At 30.8% G+C, this 26048-nt stretch overlaps 1 protein-coding gene across 3 annotated transcripts; it reads right to left on the reverse strand.

Annotated features, from left to right (window-relative positions):
- Window positions 1-704: 704 nt before the first annotated feature.
- Window positions 705-25776, reverse strand: LOC143085667 (calpain-15-like). Of its 3 annotated transcripts, none has more exons than XM_076262154.1 (13): window positions 25687-25776; window positions 21557-22418; window positions 21014-21213; window positions 20052-20235; window positions 19041-19185; window positions 18044-18116; window positions 16823-16948; window positions 16417-16578; window positions 14137-14295; window positions 10807-10994; window positions 9662-9816; window positions 8289-8464; window positions 705-4012 (listed from the first exon to the last, which is right to left on the reverse strand). In XM_076262154.1, the coding sequence occupies exons 2-13, from the start codon at window positions 22394-22396 to the stop codon at window positions 3832-3834; spliced, it is 2589 nt and encodes an 862-aa protein (XP_076118269.1). In that variant the 5' UTR covers window positions 22397-22418; window positions 25687-25776; the 3' UTR covers window positions 705-3831. The 3 variants fall into 3 exon arrangements, 2 of the variants coding, with proteins under 2 accessions (XP_076118269.1, XP_076118270.1); XM_076262155.1 differs by having other exon boundaries at window positions 25658-25768; XR_012981399.1 differs by lacking the exons at window positions 705-4012; window positions 10807-10994 and having other exon boundaries at window positions 8320-8464.
- Between the last annotated feature and the right edge of the window lie 272 nt (window positions 25777-26048).

Genomic DNA, 26048 nt, shown 5'->3' on the forward strand with positions numbered 1-26048 from the left:
TATTGTGCCTGATGTCCATATGATGAAGACATAATCTTTCAATCAGTTTAATTGAGGTCTGGAGCTGGCATGTCAGTTAAGTGCTAGTAATCTGTTGTTATTTATGTATTATTGTCATTTTGTTTATTTTCTTTTGTTACATCTTCTGACATCAGACTCAGACTTCTCTTGAACTGAATGTTAATGTGCGTATTGTTATGCGTTTACTTTTCTACATTGGCTAGAGGTATAGGGGGAGGATTGAGATCTCATAAACATGTTTAACCCTGTCGCAATTTTGCGCCTGTCCCAAGTTAGGAGCCTCGGGCCTTTGTTAGTCTTGTGTTTTTTAATTTTAGTTTCTTGTGTATAATTCGGAGTTTAGTATGACGTCCATTATCACTGAACTAGTATACATTTTTTTAAAGCACCAGCTGAAGGACGCCTCCGGGTTCAAGTTTCTCGCTACATTGAAGACTCATTGGTAACTTTCAGCTGTTGTCTGCTCTATGGTCGGGTTGTTGTCGCTTTGACACATTCCCCAATTCCTTTCTCAATTTTACTTAATCATTAATTAAACACCAAACAGAAAACAATAAGCGGAAAAGATGGTGTACCGCAAACATGAGGCGCGAAAATTGGCACAATATATCCAGATTTCGACAATTTTCAAATGTCTCTTCAGTGATGTTAGGAATCGAAACGGTATTTGAAAAGCAATATAATTTATCCCAATTTAGGATTAAATATATTTATAAGGAGATACATTTAAGGCATGATTCTCGAATATGGATCAAGTATTTGGTCACTGAATTTAAATTTTATTTTAAATGTTGAAGCTTTAGAGAAAGTCCTGCGTAGGTGTACTCCTATAGCCAGCAATTCATTCATTCATCCCGGTGGGGGATTTTCTAGCTGTGTTGAAGACCCTTTGGTGGCCTTCAGCTGTTTTCTGCTCTATGGTCAGGTTGTTGTCTCTTTGACACATTCCTCATTTCTATTCACAATTTTATTAAGCCTAATGTCAGAATAGGTTACAAATCTGTCTTAGAAACTATTTAAATTGCCAGATTTTTTTAAGGTTTATCACTTATGATATATAAATAATATGGATAAATACATATTCATAATGTATTACTAATATTACTGTATGTAAGTTTGATGTGTTGAATTTGTTATGCTTGAAAATATTAAAAAATTATGAACAAAAAGATGATCACTTATGCATGATTTAGGGAATTAACCTCATAACACATGCACAACCTTAATCGGACATAAGGTTATAAATATGAGACAGTATAATGCTTTTGGTAGGCAGGACATACAACTGTGAAATTAATTTAAGCAGAGATTAAATTAATAGCAGTTTACTAGTATATCATAACTTTTTAACATACATTGTAATTGTAATGCTTTGTTTTGATTTATAATATCAAAGAGCAACACTAATTATATGAGATTAATTATTCTTCTAAAACATATCATGTATATTTATGGTTATATAAATATCAAAAAAAAAACAAAACTAAGTCATACAGAATATGCATTACAAATTGCACATTACTTTAAATAATGCATGTTGTATAATTTATAATTAACATTACAAAACTGTGATAATGTAAATAATGCATATCAAATTTATAATTTAACATTACAAAACTTTGATATCGTCATTAATTATAAAAAAGCAAAATATTTACTAATGTATATTCAAATCAAAAATAGAAGGCTCTAGGGAGTAGAGACCCTTTCTTGCTCCCATGATACCTAACTGGTAATACCAAGGAGTTTATATGAGGTATAACCTCCTTGGTATATGTAGTACTGATAAATGCTTCTCACATATTCAAAATCAGAACATTGGTTTTAATTGGATACATTAACAAGATTCTTGGCATCAAATTTCTTTACCTTGCCTAACCTGGATGGTTCTAACTTGTACATCTATTAAAGATTTCAAACAAATTAAAATTTAAATAATTATATTATAATAATAAAAAAAAATAAAAAAACAAATATCATAATGTAAATATATATAAATATTCTTGAAAAAAAAATAGGAATGTCATATCACAAAACAGAAACAAAAACATTTATAATGCTATGAGACCAGATCTAGAACAACACACAAAAGTATACCCTTTCCCATACTTTTCTCAAAATACTCATTATAGAAATTAGATTATGATATACTTTTATTATCTGGCTGTTACCTGTAGTGATTCTTACATTTAAAATGGTCTCTAAGACAATAAAACTGATCCAATAAAAAAAAATATAAACCCTGTATACTCAATATAACAAATATTATGCGATTAAACTTCTACATTTTTATATTTCAATAAACTTGCTTGGGGAGATGAAGAAATCTATTTCAGTATCTTACTGTTGCAGAAAGAGAGACAGCAATCAAACCACATCTTCTTTTTCATACTAACCACAAAATCTTAACAGATAAACACAGGTTAGATGAATCCTGTCAGACAAACATGAACATCTTGCAATCATTTTATACAATTAATATAGTTACCAATTCAATGTGTATAGTATCTGAAAAACAGTCATAACCATAAAAATGATTTCTTGGTTGGATGAACCCTGTTTGAAAGACATAAAACCCTTGTAAGATTACTATGTACATGTTAGATTATGTAGTTACCCTATCACTCAAAACAAGTGAGAAAAAATGTGATACAAAGTTTTTAAAGCCTGAACCATGAAAATAAGATATATAACAAATTGCAGACAAAATTCTGTAACATAACTGACTCAGCGGTACATAGTATCTGTATTCAAGTAAAAAAGTTAAGAATTTTTATTAAACTATTACACATTTAAGGCTGAAATCTCAGGCCCTATAACACAGTTATTTTGTAGTGCATTTCTTTGATACAATAAATAAAAATTAAAAAAAAACTCAGCCTCACACAGCATTTTTTCAATAACATTTGTTTAGTGTGGTGTACTACTTTTGAGACAAATTATATAAAAATTATAGAAAGCTTCATCGGCTCTAACTCGCAGTATGGACAATTTTATGGTAAGGGGTCTTGAATTCTTTTGACAGCTTCAAAAATAATAATCTTTTAGCTGGACCAAATCACTACTTTTCTTGAAAGTGCATGGATAAAATGATTTAACCATTTAATTTCATCCCCCTTTTTGCTATTTGAGGAACAAAACAAGATGAAATAAATTTGGAAAGGGTACCAAAAAAATGGCAAGTATCACATTGTCCACACAATGTAGGGACTATATTTGTAGACAAGAAAAAAAATTGTGTTCCCAGAACCTTTTATCATATCTAATAAACTATGTAATGTATAACTAATATAATAACACTTCTCCAACAGCACTCTGACGCTGTTAAAAGACAAAATCAATATAAAAATGAAATTCACAAATTTTTAATATCACAAACACCCTGCAACTCAATACAATCTTTTAACAAAATTGTGCATAGATATTTAATAAAAAAAAAATCTGATTTTTCAGATTTCTAACTAAATAATAGATTTTATTTATAGATGTAATTTATTTCATTGTTCTCATTTAATTGTTATAAGCCTATTTTTCATCCAAACACATGAAAAGTGATTAATTATTTTCTGTCAACAGGTTATTTCAATTTCAATTTTTTTAAGAGTTTTTTTTAACCAATATTGCTTGAATGAAAAGCATGCAACAAGTTGTAGTGATTGGCTTACAACATCCTAAACAATGAAAATTTTAACTAATAACAAGTTATATTAATCATGGGGTATGCAGAATGAAATGACTCATAGTCCTTTAGTGTTTACATTCTGAAATGGTGATTTAAAGTCTCAATTTTACTAATTATATGAAATTACACTATCTGATTGGTCTAGGTATATGTAAGCATTCTAGTTCCATTGGAATCTCTGGTAAATGACTTTTTGTCTTGTGACCATAGTAATCCAACATTGAGGAAGAACTATTGATGTATGATGAAGCATATTGGATGCAGTATCCAGATCTCTGGTTTATTCTTGTCAATAAAAATATCAGCTGTCTGGAAAATACAAATAATAAGTTATTAACTGTGTGACAGGATTGCTTCCCTTAGAAAAATGTGGTAAATACTTAGTCATTATATAAGCGGTAAGGTTAAGAACATACTTCTTAAGCTCAGTCGGTATACACGCTGCCTTGTAACACAGAGGTCCTGAGTTTGATTCCCAGTGGAGACAAAGATGATTTTGTAATATGAATCATGCTCTCCAGTGACAACTGTCAATATGAAAAAGAAAATGTGGTATGATTACCAATGAGACAACTGTCCACAAGAGACCAAAATGACACAGAAATTATCAACTATAGGTCACCATATGGCCTTCAACAATGAGCAAAGCCCATACCCTATAGTCAGCTAGAAAAGGCCCTGAAATGACAATGTAAAACATCAGACTTTTTTTGGAGGTTTTTATGAATGCAAATAATGGAACTCTGTGAATATCGCAATAAAAAAAAACCTTGTAAACTGATATATGATATCTTGTATGCAGATTTTCCTAAATTCGCAATAAATAATTTCGCATTATTGTTCATTTTTTAAAATAGTAACAACAAATCTACACAATTACTTCTGTATTTACAGTACTGTTAACTATTTTCGCATAGCTTTTCAATTTTATGTTGTAGCTTGTATATATATTTGTATGATGGAACATTTATTTTGTTAAAACATGTCTCAACCAACACTGACCCTGTCCCTCTTAAAATAATTGAGAACTACCACTCAAATGTATCCCTTACTATGTCATTGTATAAAGACAGACTATTCGTAGACAGTCAGCTGTATTTCATCTTACATAGATTTGATCTGATTTTAAATGTTATTAAGGCATCTTTTAAGCACTGCTTTTGGGATATTTCGTGGCAGTCAGTTTTTATTGATGGAGGAGGCCAGAGTGCCCAGAGAAAACCACTGTCCTTCCATAGGAAAACTGACAATCCTAGTCAATTAAGATTGGAGTCAATTGCAAACCATTCACGAGCAGGGTTCGAGCTCACAACCTCAGTGTTGACTCCAGGCTAGTGATTATAGTAGTAACGACTTAGACCACTCGGCCACCTAAACCCCTCATCTTATATAAAATAGTGATGGCAAAGATGTAAGTTAGTAACAACATATATTAATGTTTGAAGACTTTGAATGTAAGTTGTAAGTTCACATCATTGACATTAACATTAGGGGTTTCCCATAAACTTTCAACAAGTTTTGATCTGGAGGAAACAGCATGCTGTATTGGCATGATAACAATCAAGTTATTCTATCCATAATATTTTTCTTATAAAATTTCAACTTTGCTACTTGAAAATTCTTTTAGATGAGTTGTTACAGTGACTTGACTGATAGTGTTGCTATCCACCAATTGCAATTCATTCAAAATTTTGACCAAATTACAATTTGTTTTATTAAACCAAATTGTTCAACTGGTCAGAAATTTGAACAAATTGTTCAGTCAAAATGTGAAAGTGCAAGATGATACTGTGCTTATCCAGTGACCTTTGGGGTATCACAATAGCAATGGCTCAAACAGTTTACCAAATTGCAGTTAGATTTCTTCTCCAACTAACTGATCAACTGGTAAAATATTTTAGCAGATTGCTCAAGTGAAATGTTGTTATTATGAAGTGAGTGCTGTAAAATACTTACCATCCAGATCCAGTTAGTTGATATCTTTGTCATTTGTTTCAAACACAAAAATGACTTACTATAATATGAGTCACTGAATAAGAAGGTCTAATTTTGACATGGAAACTTCTATCATAAATAGATTTTATAAATAAATAGTTGAAAACATTGTTTTGTAAGTCTATAATTAATAGCTCCGTTTTCCAACAACAAGTTAGTGCATAATTGTAATTTGGATTTTTTTTTCTAAAGCAATTACTTATCTGCTACCATTAAAGGGAAATAATTTACATTACTGAAAATCAGCAAAATGTTGTCACAATTTTTGTCTGACAAATATCAAGTTTCCTAATTTAATTTGTTTGTAACATTACTTTTATGATTATTAAACTTTTATCCTCTGTTTTGAAAAGAAACAATGAAATTTATTTTTAAGATGATTAAAATTTTGAAAAAAAATTGTAGGCAAAATCAGAAGCCAGGTATCATTGATTAATTTTTTAGTGTACAATAATTCAATAAAAATTATTTCCCTTTAATGCCAGCAGATCAGTAATTTGTATAGAAAATATTATACGAATCATAATTACACAATAACTTTGTCTTAGAAGACAAAGCTATAAAATATACATCTACAAAACAATGGTTTGAACTATTTATTTATAAAATCTATTTATGATAGAAGTTTCCATGTCAAAATTAGACCTTCTTATTCAGTGACTCATACTATAGTAAGTCATTTTTGTGTTTGAAACAAATGACAAAGATATCAACTAACTGGATCTGGATGGTAAGTATTTTTGATTTCACAGCACTCACTTCATACTAACAACATTTCACCTGAGCAATCTGCTAAAACATTTTACCAGTTGATCAGTTAGTTGGAGAAGAAATCTAACTGCAATTTGGTAAACTGTTTTGGCCATTGCTATTGTGATACCCCAAAGGTCACTGGATAAGCACTGTAAAATAAATCATACTTACAATCCTATAAGACTTTAACTCCACTGTGCTGATGTTATTTTTAAATTAGTTTATCAATCTGTATAGTTATATATAGCTATTACCATACTAAAGGTGAACTGTTTTATTTGTAATTGCTATAAAAATGTCCAATCTAAGCTTTTATATAGTTTTTCTTTCAAAATGTATTCTATATTCATAAGAATCACACATTATATGAATAAAAACATCATATTCAGTAAAATATTTGTAAAATTGCAATATATTTGTAGGAAGGGGAGATAATCTTTTTTGGTTTCAAAAAGTCTTTATTCAAAAGAATAGGATTTTAGGTTATTTCCCCAAGGAAACTTATCAATAGCATATTGTTATTTCACACATAGTTTACTGAATATATGATGTATTATTTTAAATGATGTATGATTCTTATAAATATAAAATCCTTTTCGAAAGAAAAACTATATATAAGCTTAGTTTGGACATTTTTATAGCAATTCAAAATAAAATAGTTGACCTTTAGTATGGTAATGGCTATAATATAACATATATGATATAATATAATTATACCAATTGCAACTCATTCAAAATTTTGACCAAATTGCAATTTGTTTTATTAATCCAAATTGTTCAGCTGGTCAAAAATTTGAACGAATTGTTCAGTCAAAATGTGAAAGTGCAAGGTGATAAAATAAAATATACTTACAATCCTATAAGCCTTTAACTCCACTGTATTGATATATTATATCATATATGTTATATTATAGCCATTACCATACTAAAGGTCAACTATTTTATTTTGAATTGCTATAAAAATGTCCAAACTAAGCTTTTATATAGTTTTTCTTTCGAAAAGGATTTTATATTTATAAGAATCATATATCATTTAAAATAATACATCATTTATTCAGTAAACTATATGTGAAATAACAATATGCTATTGATAAGTTTCCTTGGGGAAATAACCTAAAATACTATTCTTTTGAATAAAGACTTTTTGAAACCAAAAAAGATTATCTCCCCTTCCTACAAATATATTGCAATTTTACAAATATTTTACTGAATATGATGTTTTTATTCATATAATGTGTGATTCTTATGAATATAGAATACATTTTGAAAGAAAAACTATATAAAAGCTTAGTTTGGACATTTTTATAGCAATTACAAATAAAACAGTTCACCTTTAGTATGGTAATAGCTATATATAACTATACAGATTGATAAACTAATTTAAAAATAACATCAACACAGTGGAGTTAAAGTCTTATAGGATTGTAAGTATGATTTATTTTATCACCTTGCACTTTCACATTTTGACTGAACAATTTGTTCAAATTTCTGACCAGTTGAACAATTTGGTTTAATAAAACAAATTGCAATTTGGTCAAAATTTTGAATGAATTGCAATTGGTGGATAGCAACACTATCAGTCAAGTCACTGTAATTTATTACAATAAATAACCAAGATTGCTCGTAGATTATAAACAAATAAATCTACAAAATGTAAACTTTACATTTGTCATATTAAGGCCTTTTATAGCCAACTATGCAGTATGGGCTTTGCTCATTGTTGAAGACCTATAGTTGTTAATTCCTGTGTCATTTGTTCTCTTCTGGAGTGTTGTCTCATTGGCAATCATACCACATCTTCTTTTTTATACTTAATTGATTTTTAAGAAGTAAGTACCTATGTCCTGGTGGTATTACATCTTGTGTAAACATAGAACCCCTGGTGCTCATCAGATTTGTTGATTTGGAACAATCTTCCTGTATTGCAGTATACTGCTTTTTGTCTTTGTTTTCAACTATTAATATTAATCCATCCCATGAAAGAGTATAGGTTCCAGTATTGCCCTTCAAAGTCTGAAAGCATTTAGCATAATAAAATCAATAAAAATTAAAAATTAAAGTTTATCTTCAATCTAAGTAATAAAATTCTATTTTTCAGCAATGAATGTTGAAAAAAAATCATCTTCAATATGTTTTGTATTCATATAAAATATGACTCAGATTATATGCTTGATATTTCATAATTTTTTATAAGACTGTTTTAATATGTGCATAAGTATGGTTTAGAGAATAAGATCCTTTCAAATTAACAGACAGACAACAACTACTCAAAGAGAACATGCAGACACCAAGTGACATTATTAAATAATATGAACAATTCAGCTCTAATACAGATTAATCAATTATCATTATGAGCAATACTGATGACTTTGCCCTGTCAATATAAATCTGGAGTTAATATTACTTATTCACACAGAGCCAATATGAAAAATCGTACCAATATTCTAATAGGCAATCACTATGCTTTCACTTATTGTTTCAATTTTTTTTACACCTAAGCTTTCTTAACTTTGGAGGTATTGTTCTGCATGTATCATTTTTTTTAATTTCGTATCATAACAAAAAGTATTTTTAAATCCATGGTTCCATCATTATAAAGCAGACGATTCAAGATTAAGAATGGTTTTACTGTTTTAACAATATTCTACCCAGCCACTCTGCATTTGCTAGAAAAAATGTATTTTGTAATAGCATATATAAGATTAAGTATTTGGACAAAATAATCAGAAATTACATCTGACAACGTTGACAAAAAACCATCGACATCGTGAATGTGAAAAGACAAGTTCAGATATGAATTTCTGTATCTTCATCAGTGTAAGTTTCTTAGTTTAATGTTATAGATTCTCAATTAGCTGCATTGGCCTCAACTCTTCCGCTATCCGGTCCAATATAGCAAATCTTAAATCTTTAACAGGCCATACAGAAACAGCCAGTTAAATACCACTATAATAGTACTTCCCTTATGGGATGAGTTAGCTTGTATTGGAATGACTAAATTAGTGTACCCATCAAAATGAATTTATAATGTAAATTTCGAAATTTTTGCATTTTTTTATTATCTAGAATAGAATAAGAACACTACCATGACTACCACACCTTAGTCTCTTCTTCATTAATTTTTGAGGTGAGACAAAAAAACTAAAATGAATGTGAGCATGACTAGCAAAATCATCAACAAAATTCATCTAATGAGATATATTTTTATACCTTTCTGTCTCCTTTATCAACCGCTAATTGTATCAAGGTATCTGCCAAAAAGTGTGTGTATCCAGCATTTACAGAGTCATTCTCTTCTACTACAATATTCTGTGTACTGTGTATTGTCAGGACAAAATCACGCTGAAGATTGACTCCATGTTTTCCTGAAAAATTGATACCAATAAAAAAAAGCTTTAGATATATTTTCTTTTTTACAATTTTTACACTTTTAGACATTTTTCCTAATTTTTTACCATTTTCAGGATATTATATACATCCATGCCGTATTTAAATACAAAATTCTAATGTCAAAACAAACACATCCTTAGGAGTTAGTAATAAATAAGTTATAAATGAAAGAAGGCAATATTTTCAAGTATTTCCTATGTTTAAAAGTCACAACTTCTACAAAAAAAGTTAATCTCAACAAATTCAACTCATCTGTATATTCTTATGATATATGTGTATATCATGTATAACAACTAAATCTTATTTAAGCCTTACAGAAGAAAGGTACAGAAACAGATAGACTAGCAGAATAACAAACAAGCATACAGACAAACATATTGAAAATTGTCTGAAAATTAGTAAAGATTGTAAAAACTAATTATTTCTACATGTATTATGAAAGTGAAATAGTGCTTCTATAAAAGAATCAGCATGGTTGGCAAAGAAAAGTGTTTTATTGCCTTAAAAAAGAATCTTTGAAACTTTATTGAAACTGAAATAAAAGTGTCAATTTCACCCTATAAATTTTAAAGCTACTTTCATAAATAAAAAAGATTTTCACACAGTATAGAAGAGCGGTATAGAGGGAGGGTTGGGATCTCATAAACATGTTTAACCCAGCCTCAATTTTACGCCTATTCCAAGTCAGGAGTCTTTGGTCTTTGGTTTGTCTTGTATGATTTTTAATATTAGTTTCTTGTGTATAATTTGGAGTTTAGTACGACGTTCATTATCACTGAACTAGTATACATATTTGTTTAGAGGCCAACTGAGGGACGCCTCTGGGTGCGGAAGTTTCTCGCTACATTGAAGACCGATTTGGTGACCTTTGGCTGTTGTCTGCTCTATGGTCGGGTTGTTGTCAGTTCGACACATTCCCCATTTCCTTTCTCAATTTTTTATTTTTTACTAATTCAACCTAATACCTCCATCTAAATGTTTAAAAGCCAGACATGCAATGATGTATTCTCCACTTTGTAGATGTTCAATTTCACATCCCACGTAACTTTTGATGTCTCTCTTACTATTACCCATAGTTCTCATCTTTCTACCATCCAGAATCTCCATTACCACTATCAACATGTCAACAAAGTCCTCGTAACTATGGTTACCCCTAATAAATAACATTTTGTAATCACAGTCTTCAGATGACCAATCAGATTGCAATATAAATTTTCACACATGTACATGTAACACCCACAATGTTCCGTCAGTTACTTTGTTCCGGCGGAACTTTTCAACTAGTTCTTCCGTTTAGAAGAAACTTTCAAACTAGTTGTTTTATTCCAAGAGCAGTCGAAAAGTTCCGGGAAAAAGTAGCTAGTTGAAAAGTCCCAGAACAATGTAGTTAGTTGAATAGTTCTGGCAGAACAGAACAACTAGTTACATTGTTCAGAATATACCATATTTTGTCCTTTTTGTAGAAAGAAGGGGAATATTGAGGGGTGAGTATCAGTATAAGAGCAAATCATTAATTTACAAGAATACTCAATGCACTGTAAGGGAACAAACTCCCCAAGCAAAATTTAAGTTGTATTTCATAGCTCTAATAAAACAGAATAAGTTGCATTATCATGCAAATTAAGTATTCATAGTACCCTCAAGAGAGGAAAGAATACCCCCCTCCTCATGTGGGTCTTTGCATCAATTCTCCAAATGGAACTTTGTGACTGGTTAATAGGTTCCCTTGGAACTTTTGGGCTAGTTTGCTAGTTCCGGTTTTGACTTATTTGACAAAGAGGAACTTTGTGGCTAGTTGATAACTGCCTTTTGACTTTTGTAATCAGTACCTTGATTTCCCTTTGAAAGGTTCAAATATAATATGTTGCGCTTTTACTTTGCATCGATTCTCCAAATTAACAGTAATATTTTTTTGTCAAATATACATAAAATATGAAACAAGTTTATTAATATCTGAATATTAATCAAAACTTCAAATTATATTTTGAATAAATGAATTATAAACTAAAAGGTTAAAGTTAAAAAAAAAATGCAAAAGTCTTCACCCCTAGAAAAAAAAAATGATTTTAAAAAGTACAGAAAAGAGAGTTTAAGCAACACTACATTAATAGCTTGAGCATCATGTAAACATATAAAGTTTGTTAGGAAAGAGGATTGATTTTCCACAACTGAGTTAATAAAAGCTTCTACTAAAACAGCATTTGTAATTATTATTAAGCTTTGTAAGTAATTTACTACTTAGGCCACACCAATTTAATTTCTTGTTCTACGGGTTTTTGGACTCCAAAATTTGGGGCGAGCGAGCGATTTGAAAATTTTAATAAAAAAATATTTAATTTGCAAATTTTTGAGGCGAAGCTTGAAAAGTAAAGGCGAGCGATTATAATTTTTTTTTGTAAACATAAAATAGTAGGTTTTGACAATATTAAAGCTTGATTTATCACTTGTACTTTGACATTTCTTTAATTTCTGAAGTACTTTTCCCCTGTTCACCAAGAAATAATTAAATCTGGTCTATGTATGTGTGACTGACAATGAGACAATTCTCCATCCAAGTCATAATCAGTTTGGGGACAACCCCTTAATGTTATAAATATCCCTTTTATATGTTTTATGAGGGATCAATATAAGTTATAATATATTTGTTTGTACAAAAGGGCTCATATTTTCTCAAAGAACTATATATCTATCTGGTATTAAATGGTCAAAACATGTCCAAGAATTTTGTAATATTCCTGGACTTTAACCATGTTAACACATTTACTTTAACAGTTTAATATTATTCAAAATAAGTGTACCCCTCTTAAAGAAAAATATGATGTAACTCTCCTTTTTTTTAGTACAAAATTCTAAGTTTTCAAAGGTTTTGTATAGAAAAACTAGATACAAATCCTTGGTATTTCTATTTTCTTTTCAACATCAGTAAAATGACCCCTTGTCTGAGGGAGGGTTGTTCTCAACCTGATAATAACAAACACAGGTCAAAGTATGGCCTTTTACACAGGGCTTTGATACAGACCAAACAACAGGCTATAAAGGACCCAAAAATTATTAGTGTAGACAATTCGAACAGGAAAACCAACGATCTAATTTATATATCATGTATACCCAAACGGGAAAATACCAATGAACAACATCAACAAACGATAACTACTGAACGACAGGCCCCTCAATCAATCTGGACAGGTGCATAAACATGCAGCGGCTATGGATAGTTTTGTTTCGCCAGTATACAATATAATTGCAGTTGAAGGCAAATCCTTCAGAACTTCTTTGTACTTTATTCTCTAACAACGACCATTTTTTTATAGGGAATATAAGTAACGGGGAAAGTAACCAATTTTTTGTTCTTTACAGGTATTTTCACTACTGTTATAAATTTATATCGGAGCACTCCCACTTTGGATAAATAGGTTTCATGCTGAAACAAATATTCTCACAGATATTTACAAAGTGTGGTGGGGTGCTTTTATGTTTAAAATCGTTATATACAGGTTAGACTGTGATTTAAAAACAAATGTTGATATCTTTTTATAATATTTACCAAAAAAAAACGGTGTGGGAAATGGACATGATTACATTTCCGGATGCAGGAAGCGGGAATATAAAAAAATAAAAAAATTCTGTTTTGAAAAAAATAGGTGAGGGCGGGTCCTTCGAACAAGGAATCAAATTGATGTGGCCTTAGAGTGTTTTATTTTTTTGATGGAAAGGGGGACCTTCAGAAGTTAGATGAGCAGTAGCAATAATACACTAATTTTGCCAAAAGCTAGGCTGATATCCTGGCTCAATGAAAGTGACAGCAGACTACTGTAAATTCAGAAATTATTGTATGCATTTATTATAGCGATTTTGTCATTTTAGACTTCAATGCAATTTAGTACCCAATATATGTGCATTGTTCTGTCAAAAACAGCCCATTTTAATGTAGCAGAAGCATTCTACTTTCCAATAAATAACTAAAACTTTCCATTTTTACAATTTTGTAAAACTGCTAAAATTTGGGGCCAAAAGGGGGTCTTACTGGAGCTACTCCTTTGAATAAACAAACAGATCACCTATCAATTGTTTAGGCTATTTGCACATTTACAGTTATTTGGTCCCAATAACTGCAAAATAATGGGTCATGTGAAGTCTTTCATGGCAATCTTTATTTGTTAATTTAATTAACTACTATTAGCCTATCATACCAGATTTCAAATAACAAGGTTTTAATAAATTTATTAAACATACAAACAGGTGACAATTTAAGTCATTATGCCCCAAATAATTTTTTGCATTTCAAAAAGGATTACCGTTTATTCTTTTGGTGTAGTCCTATACACAGATCTGTTTTTTTCTGGACATAAACTTTAGCAAACTTCCATGGTCCATCAGCAGTTGATGGAAACGATCCTTTGATTCTTGTTTCATGCCATTCTCTTGTTTTACAAATTTCTACAGAACCAAAATACCTGAAAAGAATTAAAAGCACTGTTCTTTGAGAGTTTGCTGTTATTGCAATGTTTTTATTATTGCCTAAAATGCACCAGGGTTATAATCGCAATAATTTAAATTTATATTTTGAAATTATTTTATATGAATTCAACAGGGTTTTTCTTACAATAGCTGCTAGCATAAATTTAAATCACATTTTAGTCTAAAATGATATAATTGGAATAATAAAGGCACACAATAATTTACAGTAGTTTTTGGTATATAAAACATGCCTTGGTTTTCTTGTCTGAATTATTTTACATTTTATCACTTGCTATGTGGTCCGAGTACACAGTTATTTCGTAGTGCATTTCTTTCAGACAATAAATGAAAATTAAAAAAATCCCACCTGCGCTTTTTCAATAATATTTTTACAATGTGTTGTACTACTTTTGGGACAAATTATATCAAAATTATAGAAAACTTCATCAGCTCTAACTCAAAATATGGACAATTTTATGTTAAGGGGGTCTTGAAATCTTTTGACAGCTTCCGAAGTGCTAATTTTTTACCTTTTTCAGCTGGACCTAATCACTACTTCACATTAATATTTATGACCCAATTTTTTTTACAGTGTCATTTCACCCCCAACTTGCTATATGAGGCATAAAACATGGAGAAATAAATTTGGAAGGGGTATAACAAAAATTGGCAAGTAACACACTGTCCACACTAAGGACTATATTCGTGGACAACGAAAATCAAAGGACGATAACTGTGTACTCGGACCATGTGGTATTGGTTTTGCTTATTGTTGAAGGCTGTACAGTGACCTATAGTATCTATCATGTATGTCATCATATCACATCTTCTTGTTTTATATGCTTTGTACCTGCGCTTCCAAAGCATATTTGAGCCACTCAGACATTTTTTTGTCTTATTCCGATTTCAATCCCTGAAGAGTAAGTTACAAAAGACAAGCATTTTAATCAGTAAGGCATCGATATGAAAAACGATTGAGACATAAATGATTCTAATTTAAACTGGACCTTTGATATATATATATATATATATATTGACTCGATGTTCTGACGTAATATGATATTATTACGTAAGTATTTCTGTATTGGCCTTGTTATTGGTCCGAGGCTTGCTGTATTGGCCTGAGGCGAAGCCGAAGGCCAATACAGCTGGCCGAGGACCAATAACAAGGCCAATACAGAAATACTTACGTAATAATATCTTTATTAATTAACTACAGTGTTGCAATATTTTCTTAATATCATTTCAAGAGATAAATATTTTTACCTTGAAGTGGAACTATCCAAATCTCAGTTTGTTTCTTTGTATTAGATGCAATACATAATGATCTGGTGCTGTTTCCAGGTGTCTTCAGCATTTTCTCATCTGATGAATTTTTCTACCCTTTTCAGTCACTATAAAGTGTTACAACTTAAATTTAGACGCAACACATAAATAGTAATTGGAAAGGTACTGCCATTGCATGTGTTATGCAGAAACTAATTAAAAATCGATGTGTACAATCGTGAAATTATGAGGTCGTCAAGAAATGAACTTTGTGATAATCTACTCGTTCCCCAAACCTGAAATAGTTCTATCGTCTGCTTTCAAAATACCTTTTAAATGAATGTGACTGTCTTTCGCCTGAAATGTATGCCATACTGACATTTTCAGCATGTTTAACTAAATGACAACTGCGTCTTCAAAACAACTGTTTACTTTCAGTTTGTGTTTATCATGACGTTCCGAATTCCTGCACTTGTGTCAACTCGGCCAATATAGAATAACTCGGCCAATACAGAAAAAAATCTGTATTGGCCGAGTTATTCTGTATTGGCCTAGTTTACACATTATATTGCATAGGCAGTTTTCATCATATTAAGTCCAATAACAGTGTAGTTAATTAATAAACTGTTGAATTGACAGTGCATCATTCAAAGTGTGGATCACCATCCTACTAATATCTGCCTTAGACTTTTTATTTGTGGAAAATTATGCTGTTAAGAACTATGTTTTTCGATTTATTAAAAACAAACATTTAACATATACCAGATATTGACTTGACATTTGGGAAAAACATTGAATCTGTACTAATCTAATAATTAAAAAAAAGTAATCATCATAATTAAATACAATACTTTCTAAATTCCTTGAACTCTATCCAGAATGTTCCATGTTTATTTCCATCTGGTTTCAGTTTCTTTTTGACCTCTGGTTTGACCTTCTGCCATGTTGGAGAGCTATCACTCCAATCACCTTTCCAGGATTCAGTCCCCCATGGATTTCTGATTTTCAGTAACCTATGGAAAACAAATATTTAAAACATTAGATTATCTCCCCTTTAACATCACATCAGAAAAGAATTATATTCCCTTTTACAATACACAAATAGTGTACATTCTACAAGTATGTGAAGTTTAATAGGCACCTAAAGACTAAATAAACATTGGAACCACCTGTGAAAATAATCCATAACCAGTAAATAATACTATCACTCGTAACAAGTAATATTCTTTCCAGATTGAAGCCTTAGTAATTACTCACTTTTCTCCAGTATCCATATCATATACATCTAGTAGAGAGTAAGCATGGCTTGTAATTAGTCCTAGGGATTTACAGTGTTCTGGAGTAAATCCATCTTTAGCTTCACATGATGTACACATCAAATACCTAAATGATATATCAAAATTAATGTAGTTGATGATCATGTTTATAGTATAAAAACATATATATTTATAAAATTCAAAGAACAACATTTGAGTTTGTTGAATTTCTTTAATGGAGCAGAGATATAGGCGATCCCCTGAATCTTGTAATTGAGGACAGAAAGGCACACAAAATTGACAAACTTTTGTGGTAAAGAACATTACAAAATATACCCTTTTTCACAGTTTATATGTGTATTATGTGCACATACATGAGAACTATAGAGAACTATATTTCAGTGTGAATACATTTACTAACAGTAGCTAACATGTCATGTTGTTAGGGAGGCTGGTGCCTAAGGAAAGAATTAGAAAAGTTCCAATCTTTCCAAAAAATGGTAGATCCTTTGATTGGCATTTATTCACAACATTTTTTTATTAACATGCATACAGTTCATTATCTTCAATGTTATGAAGTTGTATCTGTATAGGAGAATAAGAAGAAGAAAATACAAATCTCTATTTGTTTATAATTTGGACTTCCTAGAAGCTCACTTCCTAAAACTTGAATCTGATTTATAATCAAAATTAAATAAAAGTTCTTTTGCTTGTTGGGAAGGAAGTATGCTGGTAAAAACACTAATTTGCTGCTGCGCAGAGTAACAGTGAAAAAATTATAAAATAGAAAACAACACATTTCTTTTGTAAACAAACATTTCAAAATTTGTAAATGAGTTTGATAACTTATTGAGTCATACCTACATACAGGACACTTTTGCAGGGGATTTCCCCCATGGAGGCCCCAAAAAAGAAATTTTGAAAGTGCAAAAAATATATTTGAAGGCCCCCTTGAAGGTTTTGTAGGACTATAAGAGCCATCTTGCATGTAAAACCCCCATGGGCATTTTGAAAAGTTGGCAGGTGTGACTAGTATTTTGGAAGACAAATATTTTCAAAACCAAATATTGTCAACAAATCAACATGGATTAAATCATTCATTTATGACTCTTCTTTGAGATTCTTTGTTGCGAAGTAGTTATACTTTTTAGAACAATTTGTGATTAAAAAATTTAGTTTCTGGAAAGAACTTTTAATTAGTTTTTCTTTTTACTTTTCTTACCCACAATCTCTTGCATGTGTCAACTTTGACCAGATCAACATGTTATCAATGGTCTTTGAAAAATCCTTGTGTTCTAAAAAAAAATCCATAGCCAATTATATCATGTATATTTAACAGAAGAAAGATAAAAATTCAGTTTTGAAAAAAAGCTTATTTTAGAATAAAGAGATAACAACTTTTAAACAGATTAAGAAAATCATAGCTTTGCCAATTTCTTGTAGCTTTAATACAGATACAACCAAAAAACCATTCAATCAATCAAAAATTAGAAAATTACACAACCTAACATATTTACTTTTAAAATAATATATTGCGATTTTCATTCACATGGATGCACATTACAAATAGTTTCCAGTATATAGAAATATAAAACGATTGAAATGATTTATTTAAGAAATAATTCATGCAAGCTATACTTTATTGCAGTTTTAACATGGGTAAGCATTATATATATATTTTGCCCGAGCGATAGTGAGGACTAAAAAAACACGAATATAATGCCTACCCATGTTAAAACTACAATATAGTATAGCTTGCATCAATTATTTCGATTCTGATTAGGACAATTAAGGTTATTTCTATGTCCGATGTGTATAAGTGTAAATTGTTTGTGCAGGCTCTTCCATGAACCCTCTTTTTTTTTTTTTTTTTTAAAGCAAACAACTGGCAACTTGATTTTCAGAGGGAGGAGTTTGAACAGCCAGCATGAACCGTTGTCGTATCTAGGTCAAATATATCAATTTCGAATTGCAACTCGATCATTACATTCATGATAAATGAATTAGTAACAATATGTGCACCATTTAATAGTTTAGAAGTGTTTTAATTTAATGAAATATATTAAATGCATGCCAATTTGATAAAATTCATTATTCTGCAGTAGTCAATATAAGCATGTGCAAACAAATTTTATTGGATTTAGAGCATGGGTTTATTCACAAAGCAAAATAAGCACGTCATATTAGAAGTTTATTTTAACTATTGGCTATTTTTTTACCATTTAAAGACAGATGTTCACATGGTTCACCAGTAAGCAATGACAGAGACTCCACAGTCCTACCAGATCCTAATGCTTGATAACATCTGTGTATCTTTGCTGCAGCTTTCTCTATTAATGGAACCCATAACTGACCTCTTCTTGCCTATAATTACATTCAGAATTATAAAGACATTAGGGCAGTACAAAAATTGCTTTTTAACCTTCCTTGATAAGTTGATTCAAACTTTCCTTACAGCAACAAGCTGTCAAATGGCAACTCTAATTGAGGTGCTTTGAGATTCAAATAAATAAGGAATACATGTTAATAGGACACAGATGATGCCCCCTCTTGCATTTCACATTAAGTTATAAATGGACATAACTGAAGAATGGTAAAAGTGACAATACGAAAATTTGTTTTTGATCTGTGTTTTGTGGTTATAAGTATTGTGTGTAAGATTTATATTATTTGGTTGAGCCTAATTTAGGTAAGAGAACAGAAACAAAAAAATCAGTAATTTTTCCATTTGTAAAGAGGCATAACTCTTAGACGGTTTAAGTGACAGAACCAATACAAACATATTTTTTTTTGTGATAATGAGCATTGTGTTTATGTTTCATAACATTTGGTTGAGGCTAGTTTAAGTTAGAGAACAGAAGCGAAAAATTCAGCATTTTTTTCATTTGCAAAGGGACAAAACTCTAGAACAGAATAAGTGACACAACCAAAATTCAAATTTGATCATTATTTAGTGGTTATTTGTGTATAAGTTTCATAACATTTGGTTGAGGCTAACTTAAGTTAGAGAACGGAAAAGGGGCATAACTCTAGAATGGTTAAAGTGACACCATCATAGATGATAATTCAAACTTGATCTGTGTGTTGTGGTATTAAGTTTTTGTGTACCGGTAATTTTACTCATTTGAATGCGTTTTGAAGTGTTCACTTTATAGAATAAACAATTTTAAAAATCTATGAACAATACAATCAATGAGCTGATCTCCTTTTCCTTATTTGGTTACTTTTACCTTAGAATATTTCAGTCTGTTGTACTGATCTACAGGGAAGTAGTCATCTAAGACGACAGTTTTCCAGATGCCATCTTTACATAGTCGTACAACATATGCTCCTTCTGGACAGTAATCTTTGGTAACAACAATTCTCTCAAGCAGGTTCTTTCTCTCGGCTACAACAGCTAATGCACATATAAACCTAAAAAATATCACACACATAATTATCTAATTGTACTATTTCTACAAACAATTCTAATATGATACATTTCTATTGCTGTTTAAAAAAAATCATGCTTCAAATATAAGGTAGTGCACATGTGCTACTAAGGGGTAAGCTATTTATCACCCTTCCTGAGGGTCTCCAACATTTGTTTAAAGGGAACATGTGCTTTACATCATAATAGAATGTGGTTCATCACTTGTTTTTAAACCATGCAGGTGATTAAAAATTACACAAGCACTTTGCATGGGTGCATTACAAGGGTACAATCAGAATCTTTATTGATTTGGAAAAAAAAGATTATTGAGTGAGGTTCTTGTTTGTTTGGTTTTTTTGATGATGCAGACTGTTAAATATGCTGATAATTTATGTTACATTATGTGAAATCAGCATTGTGACTTTGACTTTTGACCTACTGACCTACATTAACAGGGGTCTTGTCCTTTTCTGCAGATTGAATGGGTATGGGCTGCCTAGGTATACCAAGAATTTAAAGAATTATCTAATACAGACTTAAAAGCAGATTTAGTCAAAACTGTGAAATAAAATATCCACTAAATAAATTTCCTAAATCCCTGAAATTATTAGTCATCATAAAAATGAATGAATCAACACAAAACTAAACCTTAATCCAAATTTTTACCCAATATTAGTATATCAAAAGCTAAGTCATCAACATATTATAAGCTGAATGATTAATTTTAAATATAATTCAACACAAATTATGAAAAGCAATTGGTCCAGCTTATCCTCTTACCAGCAGTTTCCAATTTTTCCCTGTATAATATCATTTGCTGTGGGTTTGTCATAGACCTTCAAATGTTTAGGAACTTTCCCATCATTATCTTTAACATCTTTTAACCTCAACCATTGTATATTACTGCCACCAGGTCTAGGATGTTTGAAGAGGGAGAAGTCATTTGGTGGAAATTCTTTATCAGTGAAGTTTTTCTTTTCCTGTAACAGTCAGTAATCATTTAACGTATGCATGTGTACTAAATAGTATTATGCAAAGATGACCTTCATGACCTTTAGATATAAATCTAAATATTTATGCATTAATTTTTTTATCTAAGTAAACATGGTAAAAGATTTCTATGTTTTCCTGTTTCTTTACCTAAAAGTTGCTAAGTGCTAATGATGAGGCTAAATAACACACTGTTTAAATGTCTCATTCAAACTATTGATTGGGCGTGCAAATGATAAGGCTAGATAACACTTACTAAATGTTAAAAAAGCTAACATTTATAAACTTCAATGTTTATCACCCAAAATTAAGAGTCAATAATTAAACACAAACCTGTTGGCAGTTTTGGACAATTAGTTTCCATTTAGCCTCTACTTGTTTTGTTTTAATGGTCCTCAAATCTTTAGCTCTAACTGATTCTCTGAGATCACCTCTTAATGGCTTAGATTTGGGTCTGTCGTTTAAATTAATCCCAGTAACTCTAGGTTTACTGAAACGACAAGCTTCACAAAGTCTGCTTGAACTGCTGTTATTTAAAGAACATCTTTCACAAGTCCATTTATCTCCCCCAGGCAATGGACTCTTCCCGTCATGATCAGTTGAATGTTTTTCATCTTGTCTTGCTTTCACTTTATCTAAGTCATTTCTAGGTCTTGGTGAATCTGGATCTTTTTTTTTCTTTGAACAATAGCTACACCTGTTAAATTTCTCAGAAGTAAAATTATCACATAGATGACATTTCCAAAGTTTGAGATCATTACAGCATTGACCCTTAATGTGACTACACATTTCACAATTACCTTCTTCTTCACCATTAAAAAATGTGCAATGGCAACATTTCCATCGTGACGCTAAACGATTATCAGCTGAACGTGGTCTCCTATGTTTATCATCAACTGGCCTAACACCTAAATAGTTGTTCTTTGCTGGTTCTTTGTCACCTTTATCCCTAGGTAGACGATCAGCAGAGTGTGGACGTTTCCTTTTCCCAACACTCTCTGTCCCAAACTTTCCACATTTGGCACACTTTTTTTCAGTAACATCATTCCAGTGAAAACAGTTGTGATCATAACATCTCCATTCAGGATACTTTAAATGTTTGAAACATGCATCACATCTCTGGTTGGATGAAGGATTTACTTTTGTACATGCTGGACAATGTGTTGTTGACATTCTGAGTGCTTACTTAATAAATCTAAAAAAATAAACAAAATCTTGATTTCAATTAGTATTGTACTAATACATCTATTAGATGAGCAAAATAACTTAGATACCCTTTAGTAAACTACACAATTAAAAGGGGATGTCAGGACATTAAGATAGATAGCTTTGATATGATTGACTTTTGGCACACACACATGCACTTCTCTATAATTGAGACTGTTTGTTGACCTACATGTGCCTTTTTTGGTTCTAAGGTGTTGGTTTGATGTATATCACTGTCATATATATTTTTATTTCAAAAACTTCCCAATCTGAAAAACATAAATTTAGAAATTCTCTTTATCTGGATAATGACCATGAAGATTTAGTTTTTAATACAGATTTTAGTCTATACCAAAATAAACATTTCCAGATCAGACAGGAAAAAAGAGACAAAAATTAAGAAAAAATAATAGAGTTATTCCTCTTTGTACTGGCTCCCTCCTATCATATACATCTGTTTTTTAATTATCATATTTCCATATTTGTTCTAAATTATATTTAATTATTAACAATCAGTATGAATGTTTGATCACATGTGTTGTTTGTGTAGATATTGTATGAACTTTGTGATTTGTGTTGATTTATATGCTCTTTAATGGCCCTTTGATTCTAAGAATAAAGATATTTGAATATTCAATAGACTATTCCATTGCATAGCTTATTATAGGGTATGTGATTGGTTTTGCTCATTGTTAAAGGCTACACAGAGACTTATAATTGGTTAAATCATATTTATTTCAACTCAATTGACTCTAAGACCAGTATATCACATCTCCTTTTAGTTAATGAATTGGTTTACAATGCCAAAGTGGACAAACTAAAAAATATGTCTGTTTCCTATTTCCCTACCTATATCTTAAGCTTATACAAATAGGCCCCTTAAAGTTTATTGTCATTTTTCAATAGCACTGTTAAAGTCAAATATTTTCTTGATGATGTTGTAAGAAACACACACATTATTTTCTTTAGCCTAACAGTAAATACTTATTAAATAAAAGTATGCATGTATATGGAAACTAGCATTTTGTGAGTACTGCATGGCAATACATAGTCCCCTACTGGATAAAAATTCATTGTAATTAACATTAACACATATTTTTTTTAATTCAACAGTCTTATTTCAGCAGTGAAAGAGGCATGAAAATAATCTTTCACTACAGAATCTTACAAATTATTTTGTCCTTTTATACCATCATGTCTGCAATATTTTTAAAACATTGTAAAGGATCAAAAGATATATGTATTCTGTACTGACAAGAAATAATGTTATTCCTACTGGACAGCTTAAGTGGGTTAAAATTTTAGGTGAACAGAATCTGAACTGGAAAAAGATTTCCAGACTTCCTTTTGCTGTTACTAAAAATAGTAAATTATAGTGGTTGCAATATAGGACTAACTATTGCATTATTGCAACAAATCAGTATTTAGTTAAAATAAAATTGAAAGATGATCCTGACATTTGTAAATCAGAGAATGAGTCTATAGAACACCTATTTTGGAATTGAAATACTGTACAAAATTTTCTGCAGGATATTGATAACTGGTTCCTTTCTAGTGGAATAAGTCTCCCAACATTGCCCAATGAATAAATTAAAATTTCTTTTTGGAAACTTATCCAAGATATTCCCCAGCAACCCATACAACATGATTTTCTTTATATTAAACAATATGTGTATAATTCTAGATGTTTTAGAAAGAATCTCTCATTGCAAGCAATTATGATAAAGCTGAAAGATATGTATAAATTAGAGAGTATAATAGCTGTAAAAAATCAAAAAAGAACTGAATTTGACAATGATGATGGAATGTTTTTGAAAAACTTTTATTGAAAACCAGCTAATGTCTTTTTTGTTACAATTACTTATGTCTATTTCAATATAATCTATTTTAAAGAAAATATCATTGTCATGTTAAATACTTCAACTTTATGTAATTTGATTACATACAACCACTAATTATGACACCTGTTGTGACTGTTGATTAGCGTAGGGTTGTTAACTTGTCATAATATGTCCCCAGGTAAAATTATAGATTTTTAAAAATTGATCAGAAAGACTTTCAAAATAGGTAAACAATAACTTTTTCGGGTATATTTGGTGAAAATCGGGATTTTGACTAGTTTTACGATCCCGATATCGGGATGAGGGATGAGGGATAAAAATCGGGATGATACCGTGAAAATCAGGATAGTTGGCAGGTCTGACTTGATGTGTGTTGATTGCTGTTACGAAAGAAATATGTCTAATTAATTTTGCAAAATCTTTTCGATATGAATATTGGATATTTAAATATAGATAGTGATGTAACTGGATAATCCTTTTGTGTTTTGTGTTTTATTTTTCTTTCTGCTTTATTTATTAATTTTTTTATTTTTGTTTTTTAATTTTTTCATTTATCTTTCCAATAGAAAACGTAAAATATTTCCAATTAAGATATATTTAAAATAATGACATTATATATATCTTATATATTATATTGTACATTGTATGTATGTTATGTATGTGTTGTAATTCATGTAATGTTGGAAATAAAAAGTTTAAAAAAAAATAAAAATTCATTGTAATGGAATAAAATTCTAATTTGATGCGCAACCCTAAATTCCCCTTTGACTTTGTCGGTAGGGGACTATTAAGCTGAAAGAATCCAATGTTAGGAGTCTAGTCAGGAGTGGGTGTCCATACATTGGCATACTCTGAATACACTCACAGGGGTGCATATCATAGATGTTTACGGGCGAAAATATTTGCCAGTCGACTGGTATTAATTAGCATTATACATTGTGTTCCGCCCCAAAACATCTACATGTATGATATGCTCCCCTGTGCCCTGACCACTTTGTATGAGAGGGATAATCACAGTCGCCTGAAGATTTCATCAGTATAGCAAAAAAAATGGGGGAAATAAAATATTTTTAGTAGTATTATATTTTTCGCTGTAATTTTGAAATCTTCAGTCTTACTACTAAAATATTTTATTTCCCCCATTTTTTCACTATAATTATGAAATCTTCAGGCGACTGTGGGATAATTTAGGAAAAATCTTCTGACAGTTAGGACTCAAACTTCGAAACTGTCTGACTAACGAGTTTAAAAAAAAAGATGTTGGACAAACAAAACAACCCCTGTTCCTCGTTCCTACTTTCGTTTTGCTTATGAAGTTATGTTAAATTCACATGTTTTAAAATGTGTTGACAAAATGCACACATAGAATTTTGAACATTAAATATACATGCTGCAACTATAACTTTAACATCAAACCGTATCATGATCATCGCACGTCCTCCTCATGTTCAGGGTCATTGTGTTCCTCAATTCTACTTTCATTTTGCCTTTGGCTAAAATTATATCTAAAATAGGTATTGACGATCCCGGGTTCATAATACACGGCTTTCAACATTTTCGAGTTGGATTACCTTTAAATAGAGCAGTGACGGATCTAGCAATTTTCATAAGAGGGGGCCCACTGACTGCCTAAGAGGGAGGGGGGCGATTCCGTCACACTACAGTGATTCCCTCTATAATCAACCAAAATTTTTCTGAAAAAGGGGGGGGGTCCCCCTGCCCCCCCCCCCCTAAACCCGCCTCTGTAGAGAGTGTTTTATACACACATTAAATTTAGT

The sequence above is a fragment of the Mytilus galloprovincialis genome, chromosome 8 (assembly GCF_965363235.1).
Source record: "Mytilus galloprovincialis chromosome 8, xbMytGall1.hap1.1, whole genome shotgun sequence".
NCBI classification, from domain to species: Eukaryota; Metazoa; Mollusca; class Bivalvia; order Mytilida; family Mytilidae; genus Mytilus; species Mytilus galloprovincialis.